Below are 23,834 nucleotides of genomic sequence, written 5' to 3'. Positions count from 1 at the left end.
GTTCTGATAAGTCAATTGAAAATTGTAAACTGTAACTACCGCTTGTCATAGTTATGGTTAATGATTATGATTAAATCTAAACTTATTATTATTGGTATACATTTTGTATGTAATGACATTGACTCCTACCCACCTTAATGAGGTCGTGGATGAGTGAGGCAATGAATAGGTCATCTAGTTTAATGTCCTCGTTCTCGATGATGTCGTAAAGACTGCCTTTGGCACAGTAATCGGTGACTAGAAGGATGCGCGTCGGCTCCACGCTGGCGCCAATGAAGCTGTTGATGTTGTCGTGCCGCAGTTCGCGCAGCAACCGCATCTCCTTCATGATCTCCCTGGAAATGTCGCGCTTTCGGGGGAACTTCAGCTCCTTGATACGGACAACAGCACCACGCAGGCGACCCGTGGAGGTTACAAACTGGTTGGTCCAGCGGGAGCCATAGCTTTGGGCACTCATCAAACTGACCTAAAGAGGTGTGCAAAAATAACGATTTAATTACTAGTAACGAAACATAAAAAAATATCCACTTACTTTGCTGGGTGAGGAGACAATCTCGTTGCCGGAATAACCCTTGATGTCGTTTGGGTCAATCTTCCAGAGTAAACCCTCGATCTCCAGCTCTATTTTCCACTTTCGATATATGCTCATGGTTATCACACCGGAGCAAAAGAGCAGCACGCCCAAAACCACAGCGGCCACTGTCGATGTGTAGTGGGTGGCATCCTTTTGGCAAAGCTCGTTGGCAAATCCGCACATCGGTTCATCCGTGGGCTTCTCACCGCCCGATGGCCAATCTATAGAGCCATTGATCAGCTTGTACTCCTACCATACACAAGAAAATGAACATAGCTTGATGAGTTGAGATGAGATGAAAGTTTTGAGGGGCACTCAACATAAGCGGGAACCAATTGAAAGGAAGGCAAACTAAAAAAGAGAAGACGACTCACTCACTGGAAGTTCTTCGCCTTGGTGAAAGTACGCTACAGGAACCATGTGATAGTTGCAGGGCATGTTGTTGGAATTGTTCCACTTGTGGGGCTTGTAGGCCAGGACCGAAAAGTTACCTTCCGAGTCGCCATACTGATCAATTTTGATCTTGGATCCAGTGATGCCTTTGGTAAGAAATAAAAAAACCAATATTGATATTTTTTATATATGGTCAAAAGACAAAACTCACTCATATAAGTACGATTTTTGATTATGGTATCGATGACCCGAGTCCCATTGCTGGCCACTTCAAAGATCACCTCATCGGTTAGGACTCGCGTCTCCTGGCGCAGCATTTTGTCCACAGCCCAGGCATACAGCTTCACCGAATCGTACAGGTAGGCGGCATAGATCGATATAAACTGAATATCAAAGGTAGAAATGGTTACAAAGCAATTATCAAAAGATTTTGTATGGTGCACTTCTTACCTTGCTAAAATTACTTTCAACAAATAGCTTGGGAATCGATAAATTGAAAGGTGGCTTCGAGCTATATTTTTGCACTTGTTCCGTAAACTGTATGTAGTCCTTTGTTGGGGGCGTGGAGGCCACAACAAGCAGACTACGGGCCAATTGGTTGAAGTTCTCTGTGCTGTGGCAATTCGACATAAGAGCTATTTGATCCACTCTGCGCAAGTACTTTTCTGCCTCCCTGAAACACAAATTCACAAACAAATTATTAAAGCATTTTGAGGAAATGTATGGCTATAAATAAATTACCTCTCCGAATAGACCATCATGTCGACAAAGATTACCATATACTCGCCTCGAGCAAACAGACCAGCGGTCTCCATGGAACTCATAAAATCAACCAGACTATTGGCCGCCCCAAGGAATACGTAGATCCGAGTGCGGTTCATCGTATTCTGCACTAGCTGTTGAGGGAAAACATCAAAGAATAATATATATAATGTAATATAATAATAAATATACATAATATATATCGAGCTTAAACATATCTACTTAGTAAACTATTCAATAATTATGTTTCAAATTATTAATCAGAAATTTATGTTGCTTCTATTAGTATTAGAAAAATAAAAACATGAAAGGAACATTTAATTAATTAATTAATAATTTAGTTTATTTTAGTTTCAATTTAGATAACAAAAGAGTTGCGCATATGGGGCTATAATATCTACATATTTTTATCAAAAATATTTCGGTATGTTAGGTTGATGTTTCAATCTTTTTGATTAAAAAACAGAGAGTTGGAGGGTCTAAACTCCCAATAAAAACTCACCTGATACCAATATCCAGAGCGACAGCAGTCCAGCATCAGCTCACAACATTTGGCGCGATTATCGATGAAGGACTGCTTGTGGTTTATGGTCATGTTGCGCTTAGTGGCCTGATCCTTAAGCAGATCTGCCACCGGAGCCCACACATCCTCGTACAAAATGGAAAACTTCTGCCACGCATAATATCGTAGAAGAGCAAGCAGCGATTTAACGACCTAAAAAACACGAAATTAAATGTGTGCCATGAGAGTTGTGCGTCAAGAAAAATGTCAAAGGATTAGGAAGAATGTGCAAAGCCAGTGCACACTTCATTGATTTTTGTTGTGGGTTAAGCTGCAGCTTAGGGAAACATAATAGTATTATTTTTTTAATTAAATTCTGCAACGCTGGATATACAAATTGAAATATTTTACAAATATCTAGTGACAACTTTAAACATTTTTCGATTTCTTTAGTACGAAAAGAATTTTCTGATGGTTTCAGTTCAAATTAGTTAAAAAGTTGTATTTAATGATCTTATTTTAATACGGTTACAGCGCAGCAAATAATTAATAACTAATTTATCCTTCAAAAATCTTTAAGAAATATCAACATAAAAGTCCTCTATGCTTTGACGTATTCTATATTTTTATTTTACTACATTCTTATTATTCGATTAATAGTATTTTCTAGCGAAGTTATGTTATTTTCTACTTTAACTAAAACATATTTTCTTTTGACAACACTGATTAAACGTTAATTTTTCTTTTGGCTTGCGGTAACTCCCAGGTTTCCTTTGTCCTTTTAATTTTGCCGTTTGTTTTCGCCGGCTTGCGGATAATCCAAGGCTAAGTAGCTGTCCCAGTCAAGTCACAAGGCCACCGCAGGGATGGCCACCCAAAGCGATATGATACCCACCCACCCACTTGTCACAGGCAGCCACCTGTTGCCCACCCACTGTTTACTCACCTGCGTATCTGGCGGTTCAGTGCGGGCGAATGTCGGTATGGCGGATGCACGGTACTCTGCGCATTTCTATTGAAGCGGGAAAAAGACAAGAACCAAGAACACCGCCGTGAAATGAGCAATTTCGTTGCATAAAATATAATGCGTTGCGTGAAATTATATGTTGGCACGTTGGTTCCGATGTGCGACATCAGAAGTCAGACGCTCGAAATACTTACATAGGAAATCATTGGAATGTTTCGACTCTGCGAGACGATGGCCTCCACGTAACAAGGTCCTTCTGGTCCGAAAATGGTAGCGATGCCATCGCATATCATCTCGGTAATGGCTTTGGTGGCCAGTACCGTATCCCCCTTGGTGTCATTCCAGCGCAGATCCAGCGTCACATTTGGCAGCAGGTAGGGATCTTTGTTGACCTGTGTCCAGAAAGAGGGAGGGAAATTTAGCATTTGATATCAGAATGTTTACTTAGAAAACTTCACATTTTAGTCTTCTAAAAGTTTTCTTTACATCGTTACGATCTTCAAAGAAAAATGTATCAATTTCTTATTTAAGAATGACTTTAATGACTAGTACAGAAATTCTATTAAATGACAAAGGCGAAATTCTCTTCTAAGGAATTTAAAATGTTTTGGTAACTTGTACTTCGCGTATAAAAAAGTTATGAAAACACGCCTTTCGTTAATGGTATATTTTGTTAACCTTTTTTTTTGCGTTTTTAATTTTTTTTCCATTTTTTGGTTCACAATGTAAAGTCTTTAAAATCCGATTTACAGCTTAGCTTTAGGATTTTCAAAATGGGAATAATTATAACTTTTGATTTAAATCACATTTTGTTATTTTGAGGTAACACGAATTTCAAGTTGAAACTGAAAATTCTAAATTATTTTATTGAATAATATTTCTTGGCCAAATGGACTCTTGTTGAGTAAGACGTTCAACACTTATTCCCAATTTAACACACCTAGAAATGACTGATTTATATTTATAACTGAATCACAGCAACTTACCTCATCCAGGGCCATAGTCAGGGCACCGGATATGGCCAGTCCCTGGCGCGTCTTGAGGTCGCCAGTGAGGGCCGTTAGGTAGCCGACTGTGAGGACGGTGCGATGATTGCTACAGTCGCGTACTGCCACCGACAGCAAGAGTAGTAGATTAAAGGGCCAACGCGTCATGGCCCCTTAGGCCGGGGCCGTTCAGCGCGACGCCTATGGGTTCCAACAGATTCTCACACTGCAATAAACGGAGAAAAAGAGGTTAAAGATCAGAGAACGGACCAACAGAAACCCAAACTAAGTGAGGATGCAATTGCAATTGTCAAGGACACCCTTTGCATAATAAAAATGCATGTTTGACAAAGGCAAAGACAAATAAAAAACAGCATTCTGAGCGCATTTCAGACACTTGGCTTGATTCGGATGAAAGAACTAGATTGCAGAGAAAGAAGAAAAGCACACTCACTGGACAGTACACAGGGAATAAATAATATTATAATATACATTTTTTTTTTATAAATTTGTATGTTTTTTTTTATATAAAATTGGTTACTAAGTAGCACCTCCTTTAGACTTTGATCAAAAATTTCATTCATATTGGCATACGTGTCGTATGAGTAATTTGTACAAACACTATTGCCCACAAAAATTTGCCATAAATCAACTTCTACCTAAGGTAAATATAAATATAAACATAATTTTGTGTCATTTTTTGTCACCATAAAGTTTTCTTATTAAGTACAAAGTTACTGAGAAACTCCCAAACGTCTACGCAATACTTATAATTTGATCGTATAATTAAGAAATAAAGTCAAAGTAAAACCATTTTTTTTTTCTGTTTAGCAATAAGCTGTAACAGAGACGCAGAAGGAAATGACTTAGAATGTTCTTTAGCAACAGGATGGCAAGCCAGTGCCCACGCAAACAAATGTCAAATATTAGAATGGCAAACTTCAATATCGTTGACCACTCGGAGGGCAAACAAGCGTAGGAATTTTGTAATTAGTCTTTTCAGTACTTTGTCATGAGCCAGTGGGAAATCACTGATAAGTAGCTTACTGGCGAGGCCTCTTTCATCCAGGATTTTCATTTACCCTCCTGCACAGGACCTCCCATAATGATGTGCGCACAGCTTGTTAATATTAATTATGCATGCGTTGATTTTGTCATTATGCAATTTCGTTTGAGGCATTAAATATATATGTGTATATATCGCTGGCTATTTTGTTTCAGGAATTTGTTAGTTATTATCCCTGCCCACGCAAACACAAGCACCCCATCGCCATGCACCTGTTATTGTCCTGATTGTTTGCGCTGAAGTGAAAGCTTATTCCATGGGATTGGATTACGGAACTGTTCGACTGGATGATGGCGTCGCTCGTCATTGTTTGTCTTTCTTTTTCGTATAAGTTTAATTAAAAGAATAAAGTAAATACGAAAGCCAATATTGAACGGAATAAAGAGGAAACATTTCATAATAATTATGCAATTAAAATCGGATGTTTTTCTTTTGTGTTTAAGGTTCAATTATAATTTAAATACAATCAAAACACATTTCAAAAGCATAGAGTAAATACATTTGTAAAAGCATTACAAAAACGTACACTTATAGAAATCATTTCCTAAACATTTCATTCAAAATTAATTTAACAAATTGCGGTTAAATAAATTTAATATATTTTCTAACGTTTAAATTACTATTTGAAAAATTTAAGCAAATATGCATTGCATTTAATATTTTGTTACTCTTTGGGATTTCAGGAATTCCATGATTACCTAGAACAACACATATATTGAAGGCTTTTACTTTTTTTGCCATTCAGCATGGATTCGCAATCTTTTGAGCACCCCAATCTCAATCAACAAGATTCGACGAAATGCTCACGACACCATAAATTAGCATTTCCGACACACTTCACATATTTGTTTCTTGAAGTTGTTTATATTTCGCCAATGTTGCAATTTAAAATTAGAACTACTTGGCCGGGATAGAACATTTTCGGCGCCACTGTTAAATATTTGCGCACCATTTTGACACAATGCGAAACGCGTTTCCGAGAAACACGAATAAAAAGGGATTTAAATTTATTTTTAGTGCGGCTAAAATAGAAATCTCTTTTCCCAAAATTTAGATAATCATGATATGAAGGCATATTTCTATACATTAATCACATTCTCTTAAAATGTATAAAGTAAACTAATATTACAAAAGAGGTTTGTTAAGAATTTATAGGAATGCTTTTATAATAATGTTAAGTTTTTATAAAACTCATCTATGAGTTATTTTTATGCAAATATTAAAAAAAAAATGCCTAAACGGCTTCTTTTCTAATAGTGTCAGATGCGTACTGTATTAAATGATCAGATCCTGTTCGATCTCAAATCCCACATCATGTTCGTTATTTGTCAGTGGTTGGTCTAGAAATTTTTTGTTTTTTCGATTCGAAAGTTTTCACCTTTTTCCGTCGAACACTCCTCCGGCAAAAGACCCTCAAAATTCAATGTTTGCTTGAAATCAAGAGCCCGTCCTTAGAGCGTACTGGAGTGGAGCCGCCGTCGTTGTCGCTGGCGCACCGGAAACCCTAAGTTCGATTCCTAATTCGAGTCCGAGGGTCAAGTGCTGTTGACAGGGGACGGGTTCCCCAGCTCGAAATCCACACGTTTACCGTGAAGCCGAAGGGTCGTCGTCGCACTCGTGAACTATGTGACAGCGGCACTTTGAGGACAGCGCCAGGGCCGGGTTTACCATTGAGCCTCCGGAGGATCCGGAAACACAGCCTGAGATTACGTCGCCGCAGGGCAGCAGTTTCGAGGAGGAGCAGCAGCAGCAGCAGCCGATCCACGGGCGAAAGCGAACCCGGAGCCATGGCCATTCACGAGCAGATCGACAACCTCAACATCTGGTGGTTTCCGCGCGACTTCTGCCAGTCGCGCTTCGGCGAATTCCAGCAGAGCGGCACCAACTCCTGTACCCTCATATCCCTGATCCTGGCCGACAAAGTGTCCAAGGCGGAGAGGTTCTACCACCGGGTATCCGATCTGCCGATGCGGGGCTGGGAGCTATTCGGCAATGCCATGAACGACGGCAACAATGTGTACCACAATGTGATCACAACCAACACACCGCAGGCCAGGAACATCAATCTAAACATTCCGGATGCGATCGCTGCCATTCGATCGCAGAACAAAATGAACTTCCGGCTGGAGGAGTGGTTCTACACGCACATGGAGGCCGACCCCAGGAATCCGATGTACAATCGAAACGTGGCCGTGCAGCTGTCCCGGATTTTCCACATCACGATGCAGGTATTTCAGCAGGCCAACGGGCGGGAAAACATGACCACGCACCTTTTCGCCGCCATCATTGCGGATAGTCGAACGGTGATGGTAACCTTCGATTTCCGGTCCTCGATCGTCGCCCTCTTCGACTCGCACCAGCACGGCCGGGATGCGGGCGCCGTCTTCGCCCAGTGCACGCTCCAGAACATGGACGACCTGCTTTTCTGGTTCATCAGCATGCTGCACAACGTCTACTCCAGCCGGCCCTCGCTGTTCGAGATCTCGTTCCTCAGCTCGCAGCCGGGTGTGGCCAAGCGCATTCCGCCGGCCATTAAAAAGATCGCCGGGGAGCTGAAGAAGCCGCTTAAGATGAACATTCCCAGGCCCTAGCGCTGATCATCGTGACAAGGAAAATCCATCCAGTTCTCCATCTACAATCAAAAAGGCAGGTCTAAGAGCGGGCCAAAAGTTTTTGACTAGACGAAACCAATTTATCGGACCATTTACGATCAAAATTTTTACGTTTCCATAGCCAAATTTGTGCGTTTGGAAAATTCAAAATTTTCAGTAGACCATAAACCAATAAATAACGAACACCATTTCATATTGTTTTCCTAAAAAATATGGTGGCTACTAAAGTGCATTTAGGGAATAAATTACAGCCTTATTTATATTACCACTTTTATATTATTTTTATTGTCTATTTCAGGGGCCTGATTTGGGCCTCATTTAAAATTGTCAATATCCAATATCCTTTAAGACATAGTACGACATCACTAAGTTCAATTTATACTTTTGATTTATCTCTTTTATTATTCTGCAAGTCACTCAATCAACTTTCAATTTAACAAGAATCGCATTTTTCATTCTGAACTAATTTTCTGAAATTCCAATACGCAATTTGTGCTTTTACCTCGCACTTTTGCGCCGCTAGTGAGATAGACTAACTTAAATATCTAACTTTTTTGCTGAACTAAATAATGGCACTTAAAATTATGTAATTGTGAACACGTATTAACCTTTCCTTGTGAGTGGATGTGTGCGTTTTTGTTGATATTTGTTTATTTATTTATAATTTCTGTTACCTAATTACACTTGAGTAAACAATTAATATAATAGGCGCTCGAACATCTGCGTGGGGGATTTTTTTCTTGGCCTCCTGGCTAACCGAAAATCGAATGGCTTAAAGAAAGCAACAAAAATGTCAAATAAAAAAGAATTAAAGTTGAACTTTGTAACGGGAATTGAGTATGTAGTGCGCGTGTTGCTCAGCCGTATTTTTCTCGACTTCTAATCAAAATGAGTTAAATAAACACATAACGTAACCTATTAAGAACTTAGTACGTGACAACAATTTAAATATTTATAAAGTAAACAGAGAGTCCGCGAGACAGAGAGACAAAGAGACGGAGAGAAGCGGAGGAGGAGAGGAGCAGAGTCTAAAAATAGAATCACATATCAAAGAAAATATGAGAAAACAAATCGAAAACAGAGGCGCAAGACGTGATAAAACGTTTAACGTTAAATGTGAAAAGCGGCCAGAGAGAAGTCAAAACAGAGAAATAGAGAATTAGAGAAAATGAGAGCGTCGAAGAGAAAAAGAGCAATGCATCCGAGTTGTAATCAACAAACAAACAGCTACAAGTTGTGTAATATAAAAAAATATCGCGTAGCCGCAACGTGGGCCGTATTTGATATACCGTGCTCTATTCATCTTACTCTTTTCTCTCTCTCTTTCCAACAGCGCAACAAGTTGCAGTGTTATTTTTTTTTTTTTTCGTTTTTGGGGCGGGGGAACCCGCTTTTATTGCACTTTTCAGACGAAGTTGTTTGTTGCTGCACGTGTGTATACACATACTTGTGTACAAACTGTCTGGATGTCTAAAAATAAAACCTGCATACTAAAAATAGAAACCAGACGCAAACACGACAATCCATTGGCCAGTGGATAAACCAACACGACATTACATATTTCAACAAACAAACATCACCAAGGGGGTTCCCCGAGATTGGAGCAGTGATTTTCGAGAAATAAGAAATCTAGGGGTTTCCCAGGGGGGTGGGGTACGAGAAACAAATTAAAACAAATACCAACGAACAGGCACCATCAAAATGTGCGTGCCTCAGTCGCCGACAATTGTCATCGACATCCACATCATTAACTCACTGCCGGGTATATATAATACTATATAACACGCCATTCCACCGTACCATACTATACCCTACAACAGACCCATTCTCAGTTTCAGTTTCAGTTCCAATTCAATTTGAACGTCTGGCCTAGCGATTTTGTTCTTTTGTATTTACATATAATCAGATATGTACAAATGTGCGTTTGTCGGACTCTCAATTTTATTTCTTTGTCGAAATGCGATTTGTATGGAACAGACTTTCGCATTTTTTTGGGGTAGGTTCGAGGTCCCCAATTAAGCTGGCCAAAGAAAGTTACAAGAAGATTTAAGTAGGCCTAAACGATTTTCTCGTTCTTTGAATTACATTTTAGTTTTCACCTTCAGGTATATTTTTGGGAAATAATAAAATAATAAGAATAATAAATTCCTTTTTTCAATTTTACAAGCCTTTTTTCAATTTAACATGCGAAAAATTCTGTTAAAATTGTATTTACGTATTTTCGTTTTCAGATTCTCAAGTAAATTCGAGTTTAGTTCAAGAAAGACAATAAACAATTCATTCAGAGGCAAGTCTGACCATTCACAACAAAAAACCAAAGAACAGATGCATACAATATTAAATTAAGCCTTTTAACAATTTTTAATTCCCTTGCGAGATTCTATTTATTTTCGATTTGTGAGTATCTGTTATTTGCCTCGCTGACAATCAGTTCAAGGACATTACCCCACACACACAGAGACAGCCCATTTAAATCCTTTTGGTACTATCAATCATCAACAAGTTAACCCCACAAAAGGGCACACCAACAGAACCCTTCGCACAATGAAACATTATCTCACCACACACACAACACCCACACGTGGAGGGCCTTGGAAAAGGGTTCAAAGGCCGCTATAAATGGGAGTGAGTAGGGTCTGTTGGGCCTTAACTGGCCCACCATTAGTTAGATTATTGGGCTCTAATGTGCAATTTGATTTCATCGTCCTCTAAGATGTGAGAAAGAGAATGTGTGAGAGAAATTTCTAATTAGAAGTGGGGGAAATAAGGCATTTCGCTAATGAGAAATGACGGAGAAGCCTTCAAAGTTTATGCTTCACTGAGTGAGTGAAAGTGGAGCGTTGGATCGGGTATGAACTGAACGAAACCGTTTGACAGGAAATGACAAATGAGTGGCCATCTTGGCTTATAGGTGCTCCATAGCCGCAAGGACACTCCGTGCTGCAAAACAGAGGATTGTCGTTTCAGGGAGCAGCGATGGGGTAACCCGACAGTTCTTGTCAGGCGAGCTGATTGCTGATTGGGTAGGACTAAAAATCAACAGACAGGGGAGAGGTCACACAAAGGATAATATTTAGAATACAATATGTACATGGAAAATTTTATTTGGCTATTAAAAAAAAAAACCTCTAGCTATCACAAAACTCCATAAACATAAATTAAGTTGAGGTTGCCAATTAAAATCTAAGCAAACAAATATTCTGATAAGTTTTTTAATACATTGTTACGAGATACTGTTTCTCAGCTGCTCAAAAGGCTTTAATTGGATTATTTTGCTTTGGTCTGGTTTTTCTTAAAGTGCAGTATCAATGGCAGCTTATCAATCTCTGGCCCTTTACAATCAAATACCAACAAAAACGAAATGTTCAACAGTGGCAAAAGTTTCTCCTTCTTATTTTTGCAAACTCTTGCCACCTTCCTCTCCGGTGCTGAGCAATCACAATCCGTGCTTCGAATTGAAATCAGGCATCAATAGCCAAATTCAACCAGCATACAATTTGTTGAATAAAATGAAACGGAACTCCTTAACAACAACAATTTCATGGGAAGCAACCAGACAAAAAAAACAAATGATGCAAAAACTTCAATTTGGCCATCAAAAAAGGAAGAAATTTGAAATTTGAAGGACCCAACTATGAATTACCTGCTGCCCACTGCCTTATTGACCAAATGTTCTTTGACGAGGTAGATGGTATGGTGTTGCCAAATATTGTGGGATTCCCCAACGAAAATATAAAACACCTATTTACAGAATATTTTTATAAAAAAAAGAAAATGTGTATTTTTTTTGAATTCCTTGTTTTTTTTTAATTAAGTACCAATCTTTTCTTTTTCCATTCTTGCCTCACCAACAAATTGTTGCAGCTCGGATGAGCGCTATGATGAGGACCAGAATATGGTGCAAGCATTGTCAGCACATGTGTTGCAAACTGAAATTTCACTTTCAAAGAGACCAAAAGCGTTGTTGACGATGATGAGGTCGGGATGTGGGGACAGGGGCTGCTGTAGGATGGCTTGGCATGCAATGCCATGGCCTTAGCCGCAGCTCCAACTCAAACTCCGTCCGCTCTGCAGTCTCCTTTCCTTAACTCCTCCCTGATATGAGGCGCCGTTTTGCGAGCCGTAAAAGGAGACAACCCATGACGGCAGCTTTGGCATTTAACAAGCAAGCCACAGCCCAAACAAAGACAGAAAGAGAAAGATACGAGTGCACTTAAAACAAAATATGGAGCATAAATTACATCAAATTTTATAGAAGATTTAAGACTTTGAATTGGTTTAGAAAGTCCTTAGAAATCTTTGGATTTTGGTGTGTAGGCTGATATTGAATTGAAATGTCTCTACCATCCAAACTATGGTTAATTAATATGAGGTCTACCATCCAATAAATTTTAATCAAACATGATGCAGCTGTCTTTTATAGTTCCGAAAATTGTCTTTTATGTTCAGAGAAATCGGCTTTTTGGCCCCTGAATAATGAGGAACTTTTTAATGAAGAAAACACTTTTTACATCATTTTCAACTAAGCTCGATACGTTTTAAAATTATTGAATTTTATTGTTTTAAAATATTTTTTTTATCAAAATTATTGTGCAGAATTTTTCAAGTGTATGGAGAGAGACCCACTGTAAGGATAGGACAGGGGTAACGACTGGTCCTAACCATTTTTGGGAAGCGAGTCCAAGCAACCAATTTGGGTTGTGTGAAAGTGAAGGGCTCGCAGTGACTTTTGAGGCCGTTGCCAAAAATTTAGCTGAACTCAGCTCAGCTGACAACAATCAGTGGCGAAACATTTATGAGCGGTGGTACGGTGAAGTTATGAGTGAAGGAGAAGCTTGCAATCAGTGCTGCAGGTCGGTATCGCCATCTCAATCTCCGCTCGGATCCTCTCGCTTCCTCGCGGGTTGTCATGCAAAGCAGACTTGGGAGCTGCCGTAGTCTTGGTGCTGCCAAAAAAACTGGATTTTCTAAAAATAGACCGTGGGGAAATACTTGAATACGCGCCACATGTGCAACGGCCGCCAAAAGGCACAAAATACAACAGCAAAAAAAAAAGGCACAACAACTCAAATCAAGCCGAGTTTCAGGAACGAGAGGCAAAGTCAAACGGACACTCAAAACACATCTCTGGTTGGGAGCGAATCCTCCATCATCATGCTCTTTTTCTCCTAAAAAAGGGTTAAGTGGTAACAGGAAACAGAATTTCCGTTGTACCCAAAAATAGTCGCAGAGGAAAATCCATTCAGTTGCTTAGTCGGCAAATAGAAATCTACAATGCCTTTTGGCCATGAGTTCTTGGGATTCTTCAGAGTCTGCAAATCAAAGTGAAAAATTTAAATTGCTTGAACGGCACAAAATTGATTTAAGTAGTGATGTTAAGCATCCCCAGTTTGATAACAAAAATGTTAAATTTTAAACTTTTAGGACTATATTCACAAAGCAAATTGTTGACAAATAAATGTATTTTTATATAACTTATACAAAAATAAATTTTCTTAACACCTAATATATTCTGGTATAAAAGTTTAATACATAATTTTATACTTGATTTGGAAAAATTGAAAAAAAACCAATATTTATTAAATTTTTTAAGTGCATAATATAATGGACTCAGCCTGACCACAAATGCACAGGGTCCCCAACTAATATTCTGGCTGAATTGGATCTCTCCAGAGCTAATCAATGCGAGCAGAAAGTTCGTCTATCAAGATTGTCCAGTTTCAACGCATCTCTTCCTTTTTGCTATTCAGCCCATTAGAAATGTTTTCTATTTCATCGATGATGCCTTCGCAGGCTCTCAACAGCATTTGCCAGCCAATGCGTCGCGCCGTGGCCTCGTCGTCGAAGCTTCGCATCTGGATGGATGCACTTAAACATTTCATTGTCAGAAGATTTTAAGCAATAGACGTTGATTTATAAATTAGTATTGTTTCTTAAAATATTTAAGAAATATTTCCATAATATCTTCGATTGCAATTATTCAGATGAAAACATTTTTACCTGACAATATTAAATCTGTTTTATATACTTTATTGATATTAAAGTAAAAGTAAATTTTTCAAATATATATATTCTATAATTTACTATATTTCAAAAACTCACAAAGGTCTGCGAATCTGGATGTCCTTTTTGTAATTTCTTATTTTCTGTATATCTACAGGGTTTGTAGAATGGTCCGACTTTTTCCTGAAAATCCCCATATGCTGCTACGAATTTTGCGAAATACATTGCTTGGGAGCGTTCTCTTGTGTTTTTAGAAATTTAAAATTGTTGTTTTATAACATCTATGAGACATTTTGAGGAGTGTGCTTGGCACTTGCTCCTCAGCTGTCCTTGCCATCTTGTCCAGTTTGCGTTTGTTTGGGTGACGGGGTGGCTGCCTGGTTGCCTCGCTATCTGGCTGGCTTACTTGGCTCCCTGGCTGGCTGGATGAACTGGCTCCGACTACTTGGGGCTGGGTTGTCTTGATGGGTTTAACAATTTAACAAGTTCCATGCAAGTTGCTGCTGCTGGTGCTGCAGCGGCTGCTGCCTCTGTGTCTGCCATTGCACGCAAAGTGGTTTAACTGGTATTATTATTATTATTTTTATTAACTATAGTGGCCAGTTATATGGCTCACTCCAGCCCAGTTCATTCTCGGCTCTCTGGCGAGAGTCAGCATTCCAAGTCCGCCAAACACACCGAAACTAATTTCAAATCTTTAACCCCCCGCCCCCCAACTTAAGCCGTGTGCAATGTGGCGTATACGTAATAATTTCTTGAGTACTTGTGAGGAAACGTCTGTTTATTAATATTATTGTTCCGTTTTCGGCCATTAAGTCGTTATGTAAAGCGAAAGTTCTTGTCAAAGCGATAAGAGCCAAGGGTAACTATGAATTGAGTAGTAAATTACTCAAGTTACAGCTGTCAAGATGGTTGATTGAATGTTGAGCCCAGCTAAGGGCAAAAGTTTTAAAGGATTTATGAAGAGAAAATCCCAAGGATTGAATCGGTAGCATATTGAAGGAAGCTGACAGTCAGTAAAACAGATTTGCACTTAATAGAACCACGAGCGAAGAAACTTTTGTTCAATGGGAAAGTAGGTAGACTTAAGGGGTTATATACAGTTAGAATTTTAAAAAATTTTATTCTTTTTTGTTACTGTACATATATTTGAAAATTTCATATCGATACGGTGAATATTTTCAAAGTTACAGCCAAATTTTAAAAGGCGTTTCAGAGTGCTTCCAAGTACAAGTACAAGTAGCTGACGAGCAACAACAAAAATATAAGCCAAAATAACGCGTGCCGAAACACAAGTCTTGAAAAAAAATAAAGTAAAACCGGGACGATCGTGGCAGACTATGTGATTCTCCATATTTTTCACTCTTACTCTCTCTTTATATATATATGTATATATATATGTCTCCTCTGGGGCCCTGAGCTGAACGCCAAGGCCATTTATAAATACTCCAAGCTAAAAATAAAATTTGTTGTTGTACACCATGCTATTTGTTCTTGTTGTTTTTGTTTTTTTTTTTTAAGCAAACAGCAACAACAGCAGCGATTAATGGCAAAGCGATATGCAAACAGCAAATGGCAGCGACGACTTGTTCTGAACTAAACTCCAAGCACCACGATATCCACACTGCATAAAGCCAAAGATCCCAAAACGAACGCAAGATTGGAAACTTAAAAGTCACAGCTGATATGGCTAGATGTTTTATTAATAAGTTTAGTTTCTACACATACCAAAGCTTTTGCTGGGAAGGCCGACTAAAAAAAGATTCGTAGCCCACATTTGATGGACTATACAATACTCGACCAAGCAGTACTCACTCCAGTCGCGGCATTATCTCGACTCAGGTTTTATTCGTTTTATTTTGGGGTGTTGGCTGATAACACAGGCAGGCACACAGCTGCCTCCCTCCTGCCCTCCAGTTGATTGGAATATTTTTGCACATAAAATTATATTAATAGTATACACAACACAGCATACAATCAAGCAAGAGCTCGGCGATAAAAATCGTCTCTTGAGCGTCTTCGATTCCAATAAACATAATCATTATAATGCAAGGCAAGCGAGTTTTCTCGCTATTTCCCTTATATTCCTATTTTTTCCTCTTTTTGGGCTCTGCAAAATCGATTCCTTACTACACCTTAATTCCCCACATTCTGTCACCTACACACGTGTGCACATTTATAAATTCAGAATTTATGGTTTTATGGTTTGCCCGAATAATAATTATCGAGCAACAGTTAAGTCGACTGCGTATGAAAATCCCATTCGAACTTCAAATGAAAATATTTCGATAAATGAACAGCAAATTGGTTTTGCAGAAAAGTAAGGTGGGGAAAATGCAAAGAAAAAAAAGGTGCAGAGTAAGTATGACATTGATTGTGTTAAATAATGGGAGGATTTGTGAAAGTGATTTATGTGGTTTTTTTCCAATAATTTAGATATAAAGCCTTATACTCGTTTTAATTGAAAGCCATACGAAATTAAAATTCTCGTACAAATGTGCGGAAATTAAATACGTATAATCACCACTTGGCAATCCACCAAACCACAATTTACGCGGAATATATCGAGTGAATTTAACTAGAAAATCTTTTTTGAGTCCTTCAGGGTCATATGTGCAGAACTTTAGGGGAACATTTGCAAACGATTTTTTAAATTTTTGTATAGTCTGAAAAATCGAAATTAAAATGTACTCGAATGTAATCCATAAGCTGCCCTTAAACCCCGTTTAAGGACCTTGCAAATTCAGCATTTGCAGAAAACCTTCCCCAACAGAAAACCCAAACTAAAAAGAGGAAATCGATTAATGGGGTTAAATATGTGCTGAAAAAAAGTGGAGCTTAGAGGATTTAAGGAGAAAACACAAAAGAATGTTTGTCCTGGTTTGGCGGCATGCATTTCATTTGATTCCTAATTGATTGGAATTAGAATAATTGGTCGGCAACCGGCGCCAACAAAGTGCTAAATACATACCACTACAGCACTCTATCAATTCGTTGTCGGCCGTTGTCTATTTATTTTGTTATTAAATAATAAGACACAAATTAATGCAATTTGTTTACTCAACCCAACTCAACCGAACCAAACTCAAGGCAGGCGGTCTCTCTCAATTAACCCCCCAAGAAGAATTGCCGGGCAAAAAATACAAAAAAAAAACAAAAAAACACAAAATAAACGAAGACTACAACAAGCTGAAAGGCGGGGGAAGACAAAGACCTATTTCTATTTTCTGATTAGTCATTGTCTGGCCACGCGACAACCAAAAAAGTAGAAAGCGAAAACGCATTAATTAAACAGTTAAGGTCGGTCTTCCAAGATTGCTATCGGCATAAAAAAAAATAGCCGAGAAAAGGGGCACATCTCAAAACGTGCCCAGCCCAACTGGCGGCGCCTCTTGTGCCTCTTGTGCCCAGGTCTTCAAAGCCTCTCAATCCACCGATAGCCATTGACTTCCAGGTCACAAGATAGCAATGCCAAAACTTCAAACCTCAAACAAAAACTGAAATAGAAAAAAACAAAAGCAAAAGCAAACCTCAAATTTGACACCACATGATAAATGGTTTTCTATTATATTTTTTCAGCTGCTAGTTCCTATTGATGACTCCAGCTACCTGACCAAACTAGATGTGGTTGTTTTGTCTTCGGTTTTCTTTTCTGCCTGATTCAATTAATTGGCATTTACTCAAATTAACCGATGATGACGGCCAATCAAATTGGATTTGATGCGGCTTTTCTAATGGCGCTGGATTATTTTTTAAGTGGCACTCTTTTGTCTTAAAAAAACATGCGGAGTTTAGTTTATTCTATGGTGAACATTTTAAGTTGTTTCAACAGAAAAACCTGCAAGACTTTTTTTTGCAAGACTTGGTTTATATTAATACCTTTTTTAATCTTTTATGAGACAATTAAATAAAACAAAGCATACAATAAATTTTTATTGTATTATAATTAGCAATTTCCAGATAGAAAATATGTTTATTTCATAATTATATTTTATATTTTCTGCAATCTCGTTGCTCTTTTAAATCTTTGAAATCTTTTCTAAATATAATTTAAATGTCTTTACGTTCAATTAATATATTTTTAGCCCCAGTAATATAGGCCTTCGCCGGAGAAACGATTTTTGTAACCCACCCTACTCACAATTGAGTTTTCTTGTGCTAATTTAATTGCGGCTCGACTCCAGTTACCCATTGACTGATAGGCCCCATTGAACTTGTGACCCCCGCCACCAATCAAAGCCAGTTAGGTTAAGTCTTCAACATTTTTTCCGGAGCAGCCAAGTCGTCACCTTTATTCCATTGATTGATGGACTCGGCACGGCTTTTCTGTGTTCTTCATTCATTTAAGCTAATTACCCGGCGCCTTCGACTCCCGATCAAAAAGCTATCGCATATCACAATTTCGGCGAACACTCACGTAAATTATTGGAAGGAGAAGGAATAACTTGTCATATACCCACATACGTAAGTAAAAACGAAACACTTGATAAGAACTCGAGATAACCAAATGATTTTGTCGACAAACAAAACAAATAATTGACTGAGGGCGAAACGAAATCGAATTGAACAATATAATCACTTGAAAATGTCAGTTATAAGACCACTCGGGCGGCTCTATAAAGCCTAAACAAAAAATAACGATCCATCGTCTTTGAATCGTATTTCAAGTGTTGCCATTGACGTTTAATTGCCGCTTAACAAATTTATTCTCCTTACGCTTTTGTTTTGTTTTCGGCTTTGGCTCCATGAATAATGACAGTTAAAGCTTGTATACATTTCAAGAGTTTTTGGTATTTTTGTTGAACTAATCGGCAAAGAGGTAGAAGAATTAGCCGAATCGAAACGGTAGACGATATAGAGAATGACTTTTGTTTGTTATTTTTTTCATGTGTTTTTGTTATTTTTTCAACGATTTTTTGTTAAACTTGAACGGCTGCCGGTTGTATGGAAATTGGGTGCCCTTGGATGACTTCCGCATTACGATGAAAGTGAAAAGATAAAAGATAAGAGGAACAAAAGTTTCGAGTGCAACTTCCTATTCACATTTTAAAGCTCTATTTCATTCGGGCTTTTGATTAAAAATAAAAAGGGGAAGTTAATTGGAAATTGAAGATTATGTTGTGTAAAATCCAAGTTAAAATGCAATGTTCTTTATCAACATGGCAACCAAACTCAATAAAATTGGTTAAAGCAACAAAAAGATTCATTTTAGCATTGCACTAATAGAATTTCGGGTATTATAATATTTATATCTTTAATTTTACTAACCGGTTTACTGTCTGAAAAAAAAGTATAACTATAAATAGAAAACTTCTAGCGAGTTAAAAAAAATAAAATAGTCTACGACTACAAGCCACAATTTAAATATTGACCAGATGTCAGAACAAGCTGAAAATACTTAGATGTTGAATAAAAGGTCGCGGCTATTTATAGATTTCACAGATTTGAATGTTTGCATAGAGTAAATCCAGAGCTGAAGGTCTGCCAACACCTTTGGTTTTATCAGCTTAAACTTTGAATTTCAAGCTCTATCCCCCACACATGCCGCCGTGCCTAATGAATAAACAACGAAATTTTTTCCTGTTTTCATAATAATGTTTCGATATATACATATGTACAAATGTTTACAGATTCGAGTGTGTGCATGGAGCCCCGACCAACCGGCATATCATATTACTAATCGCGATTCTTTGTAACTGCTCGGATTCTATTTTTAGCTAACGCAAATTCAGAGAGAACAAAGTTTATTGTTTATATAAAAGTTATCTTTAAATTATCATTAATTTATCGTGCATAATAAAATGTGTAGTTCTCCATGTCAGCATATTGCTCTGTCTCCATGTGCGAGTGGATGAGTGGATTTGTGGTTGAGTGTCGCTAAATGGCGCGAGCGTACAAATATTATATGCCATCATACGAGGTATGGCTGTGAGAAAATAAATGAAAACGAACTGAGAACAAAATGTGTAAATTAGTGTAAAAATTGCTAATAAACTAAAGTTTACAGAAGGAAGCGGTTGAAGGTTATTTAGCTCGAGTTGTGATAGAAAAGATCTAAGATTCTGGCATTGGCTCAGAAAGTTTCAATAATTAGAAACTTAAAAATCATGTTGAAGAGCAGTAACTTAATTTCATTCTGGTGTATTTACAAGTCATGTATTACCACGATCATTTAATTCCATTCGGCTTTTAATTGAGTTAGCAACAAGTTAGTTCAGCAAACTTTCTTGGCTCTCACTTTTGTAATTTTCTAGGAACTATAAAATACAAACATCGTTGTAACCATAAAATAGCCAATAGTTTCTTATTTGCATATCGAACCAAGTTTTTAAACTAAATTGCCAAAAAGCTTTTGGCTCTACGAAGCTGAGTGGAAAGCAGCAAAAATTCGAGCGAGTTTGGACAGCCGCGCTGAATCAGACTTTGTCGTTCAAAATCGAGAAAAAAAGTACGTCGATACTTATATACCAACATGGATACACATATCTGCGATATATACTCACGTGTGAGTATTGTATAAGAAAGTCGAATTGTGTTCATTGCACAAATTTTGCCTATGTTTGTTTTTTATCTGTGTTTAAATAAGCAATTAACACAAATTGTGTAAATTGCAATAAAAATTAAATGGAAGTAAAAAGAATATTTATTGGAAAAAGTAGTTTTCAACCTGATGAACAAATTACCAGCTTAACTTATTTTTTAATATAAACGATTATTTTCCATTAATTTGGACCCACGTACTTTATTTTGGACCTTTGATTATGCAAATTAGTGCAGGAAAATTACAGCTTTGCAAAAAACCTTCCTCTGGAAAAAAAACGTTCGTAACGCTTTATTGCTGCATTAAAAATAAAATTTCTCAACATCCTTTTTACCAGACAACTATTTATTCATTAAATATTATTCGAATGTGTACTCACGTGATATTTTTGTTGAATAGTTTGTAATGTTGTGCTGCAATTGCTGGTGTTGCTATAACAACAGGTCCGATGAATTTGAAGATGAGTTTTGTGCAATTATTGTATCTACACTTTTTGTTGAAGTCAATTTTAATGACGAATATATGTGGGTCGTGTGTCAGGCTGAATCATAAAGTCCTACAAATCGATTTCAGTCCTTTTCGTTGATGGTATTATTGATTTTTACATTGAAGTGGAGCTGCAAAAATACCAAATAAATTTTACAATATTTTCTCATGAATGAAAAATGGATGAAAAAAAGATGTGTGTAAACATTGAAGGGAAAATGAGATGAAGGTAATTTACATTCTCAATTTGGGGGTCAAAAAGAAGCACCAGCAATTACTCAAATGCCATAGATGTTGAACCGAATAATGTTTACCAATTTGTTCATAATTTCTTTTGTCAGAAGTCTTTTATATCACCTTAATAAATTAAACAGTTTTCCAACTTTTTCATAACTTAATAACCATAACTTTATTTTTGTATATCTTATCCAATTTTCGGGTAACAAAACACGTTTAAATTCAGAAAAAAATTAAATGCAAATGAAAAGTATTTCCTGTAAATGCAAACATAAATTTATTTCCACCGGTTAATAAATATGTAGACATTAATTTGCATTTTCATCCAAATATTGTTGTTAATTCGGACTCACGCACAAAATATATTTAAAATATTTTATGTATTCCATAAAATCAGTTTGAAAGACTGAGTTTGAACAGCTGTTGATTAAGGTTATTTTCTTTACTTCCCTGCCTCAATTAAAATTTATCCGATGCACAAGCTGTTGCTGCATTTCCTTCTGACATTTCTCATTCCCTTTAAAGTTAGGCAGGCATTTGCTACTGAGCCCATAAAGACTGGCCAATCCTAATGCGTTGTGATATTTTTGACAAAAACGAAGTTAGTCATAGAATGACACCATTCTTCAGACTTTTAATTATTCCCTTCTGCAGAATTATACTTTGCTTCGTTTCATAGTCTGCTCCGCACTATCCCTAACGTTGCCAATTATATGACTTTTTGCTGTGAAAGCAAATTAGCCTGAATCAACATGGCAATAAGCTAAAAATATTTAAAGCAGTAAGTAAAGCAAAGAGTGATTTTCCACTCTTTTTGTTTTAAAGAAAAACGCCAACACAGCATTCTTGCAGAAGGGCTTACTACAGATAAGCTAAAGGATTATTAAGTGCAACTGTGAGGCGGCAAAACGAGCCACCAATTAAAGTTAAATTCCGAATGGTAAATAAAAGCATACAAATATATCTTTAAAATTGGCTGAGAGAAGCGAGTCGGAAAAATGCAACTTTTAGTCAAAAACCGATTTAATTTCATGCCCCCCAAATGGCCAAGTCCAGGCGAGGAAATTTAATCAACCGAAAAATAGAAAAAAATATTTCAAGGAAATTCAGTGTTTGTCTGAAAGGTGAATATGAAAACGAGTGAGTCTTTTATTAAATATTTTAACTAACAATAAGTCTTTATGTTTGCCTAGAATATGCCGAACCCTTTAATAAATAAATCAGATTTAAACCAATCTCTTATTTAAAAAAAAGAGCAACATTAAAGTTATAATGACTTAAATTTGACTTTTAAACATTTAATATCTTGAATATTTAAAAGATTTTTCCAGCTACCCCCTTTTTTTTAGCTTTGGATGTGTCAACAAAAAAGTTTAATCTGTTGCTCTTCAACTCCTGGTGGCCACCGTGCGATGAACCCCTTTGACTTTCACAATCAATTCGTGTTAGCCAAACCGAGACACCTTTTTCACTTCCGCCGCCACATATAAAATTTCATATCCGTAGCTCGGTGACAAATTGAGTTTGAGCTGGTACTGGTCGTTGGTATTTTCGCGAGCGGCTCATGTGCCAGCCAAGTGGGCGGGAACACGCCTACGCCAAAGTGTGCTTGCAGATAGATACAAATTAAGTCGGCGAGTGGAGCAGAGTTAATTGCTTTTATACAGCAGCGCCTACCCTGAAAAGTATGCTAAGCTAACTGGCGCTTTTTAGTTTTTCTAGTTAACTGAGAAGTACAAGCCAAGTTATTAAAAAACTTTTGTGCCAGTATCGCTGGTTATTCTCTTCCAAGTATTTTCCTCACTCTTCCGAGTTTTCCATTACCACCTAAATTGGTGGCGAGAGCGTATTCGCAGAGCCCATAAAAATGATAATAAATTTCCTTTCTCTCTCGTTTGTGGGAAATTGCAGGACAAACAGTTGTTAAAAGCTCCAAGAGTCGTAAATTTATGGGAGATGTTTGGGAAGGAGAGAGAAATGGATAGGGCCAGTACCCAAAAGGTATGCATATTGACTCGCACGTCGCAGTTCCCTCGCATTTTTGCCGATGGCGATTAATGCTAATAGAAGGAGCCCCGCCCAAAAATTAAAGCAAACAAGCGCAACAACAAAGACAAGTCAAACTATGAGGGAGAAAACCCTTTGTGGACTTTCCAACGACTGACTGGCGTCGTTTTCTTCAATCTACTTTACTTACTTATTTGTTTATTAAACAAAAACACTTAAATTGGGACTCAAGGCAAGCCCACATATTGCCAATGACGAAGACCCACGGGAAGAGAAGCGGAAAAATCAGTCGTCAGGAAAAACTGCCCCTCAGGTAGGCGGACTCGGATAAGGGCGAGTTCCTTGCATATTTTCATGGAAAATTATTTCGCCGCTTGTGTCGCAGGCAGACGAAGCCCATAGGCAAATTGACGAGTGGGCGGTGGAATACGGGACATACTTGCCGAATTGTTTGCTTTCGCGGAAAATAACTTAAAAGCGAGCGAGGGTCGCTTTGGTATTAACAAAACGAAAAATGTTAGCTAAACTCATTTAAAATGAAAAGAGTTAAGCTTTAGAGCCTTGAAAGCTTCTGCTTTCATCTAAAATGCCTAAAAAGTGGGAACTTATTTATTTCATTTATTATACATTTTAAAAAACATGATAATAATTATATTTCAAAGCCAAATTTTGTACCAGTCGTTATAACATGTAGGCTT

The 23,834-nt window shown here is 37.7% G+C and overlaps 2 protein-coding genes across 2 annotated transcripts in view; one reads left to right on the top strand and one right to left on the bottom strand.

The window, feature by feature from the left end:
- LOC128257804 (receptor-type guanylate cyclase Gyc76C) overlaps positions 1 to 23,834 on the bottom strand; it is a 36,387-nt gene that overhangs the window by 4,790 nt on the left and 7,763 nt on the right. The window contains exons 2-12 of the mRNA XM_052989003.1: positions 20,786 to 21,023; positions 4,185 to 4,410; positions 3,393 to 3,590; positions 3,178 to 3,243; positions 2,232 to 2,444; positions 1,709 to 1,863; positions 1,418 to 1,640; positions 1,179 to 1,350; positions 953 to 1,113; positions 533 to 823; positions 134 to 466 (exon numbers count right to left, since the gene is read on the bottom strand). Of these exons, the coding sequence (XP_052844963.1) occupies positions 134 to 466; positions 533 to 823; positions 953 to 1,113; positions 1,179 to 1,350; positions 1,418 to 1,640; positions 1,709 to 1,863; positions 2,232 to 2,444; positions 3,178 to 3,243; positions 3,393 to 3,590; positions 4,185 to 4,352 (1,980 nt within the window). The 5' untranslated portion in view covers positions 4,353 to 4,410; positions 20,786 to 21,023. The remainder of the gene's footprint in view (positions 1 to 133; positions 467 to 532; positions 824 to 952; positions 1,114 to 1,178; positions 1,351 to 1,417; positions 1,641 to 1,708; positions 1,864 to 2,231; positions 2,445 to 3,177; positions 3,244 to 3,392; positions 3,591 to 4,184; positions 4,411 to 20,785; positions 21,024 to 23,834) is intronic.
- LOC128257811 (uncharacterized) lies at positions 6,529 to 8,050 on the top strand. The gene has a single exon (XM_052989011.1). It carries the CDS (start codon positions 7,038 to 7,040, stop codon positions 7,839 to 7,841), a length of 804 nt encoding a protein of 267 aa, XP_052844971.1. The 5' UTR covers positions 6,529 to 7,037; the 3' UTR covers positions 7,842 to 8,050.

The sequence above is a fragment of the Drosophila gunungcola genome (assembly GCF_025200985.1).
Source record: "Drosophila gunungcola strain Sukarami chromosome 3L unlocalized genomic scaffold, Dgunungcola_SK_2 000002F, whole genome shotgun sequence".
In the NCBI taxonomy this organism is placed as follows: domain Eukaryota; kingdom Metazoa; phylum Arthropoda; class Insecta; order Diptera; family Drosophilidae; genus Drosophila; species Drosophila gunungcola.
Note: the sequence above shows the minus strand (reverse complement) of the source record. Positions and strands in the feature narration are given on the sequence as shown.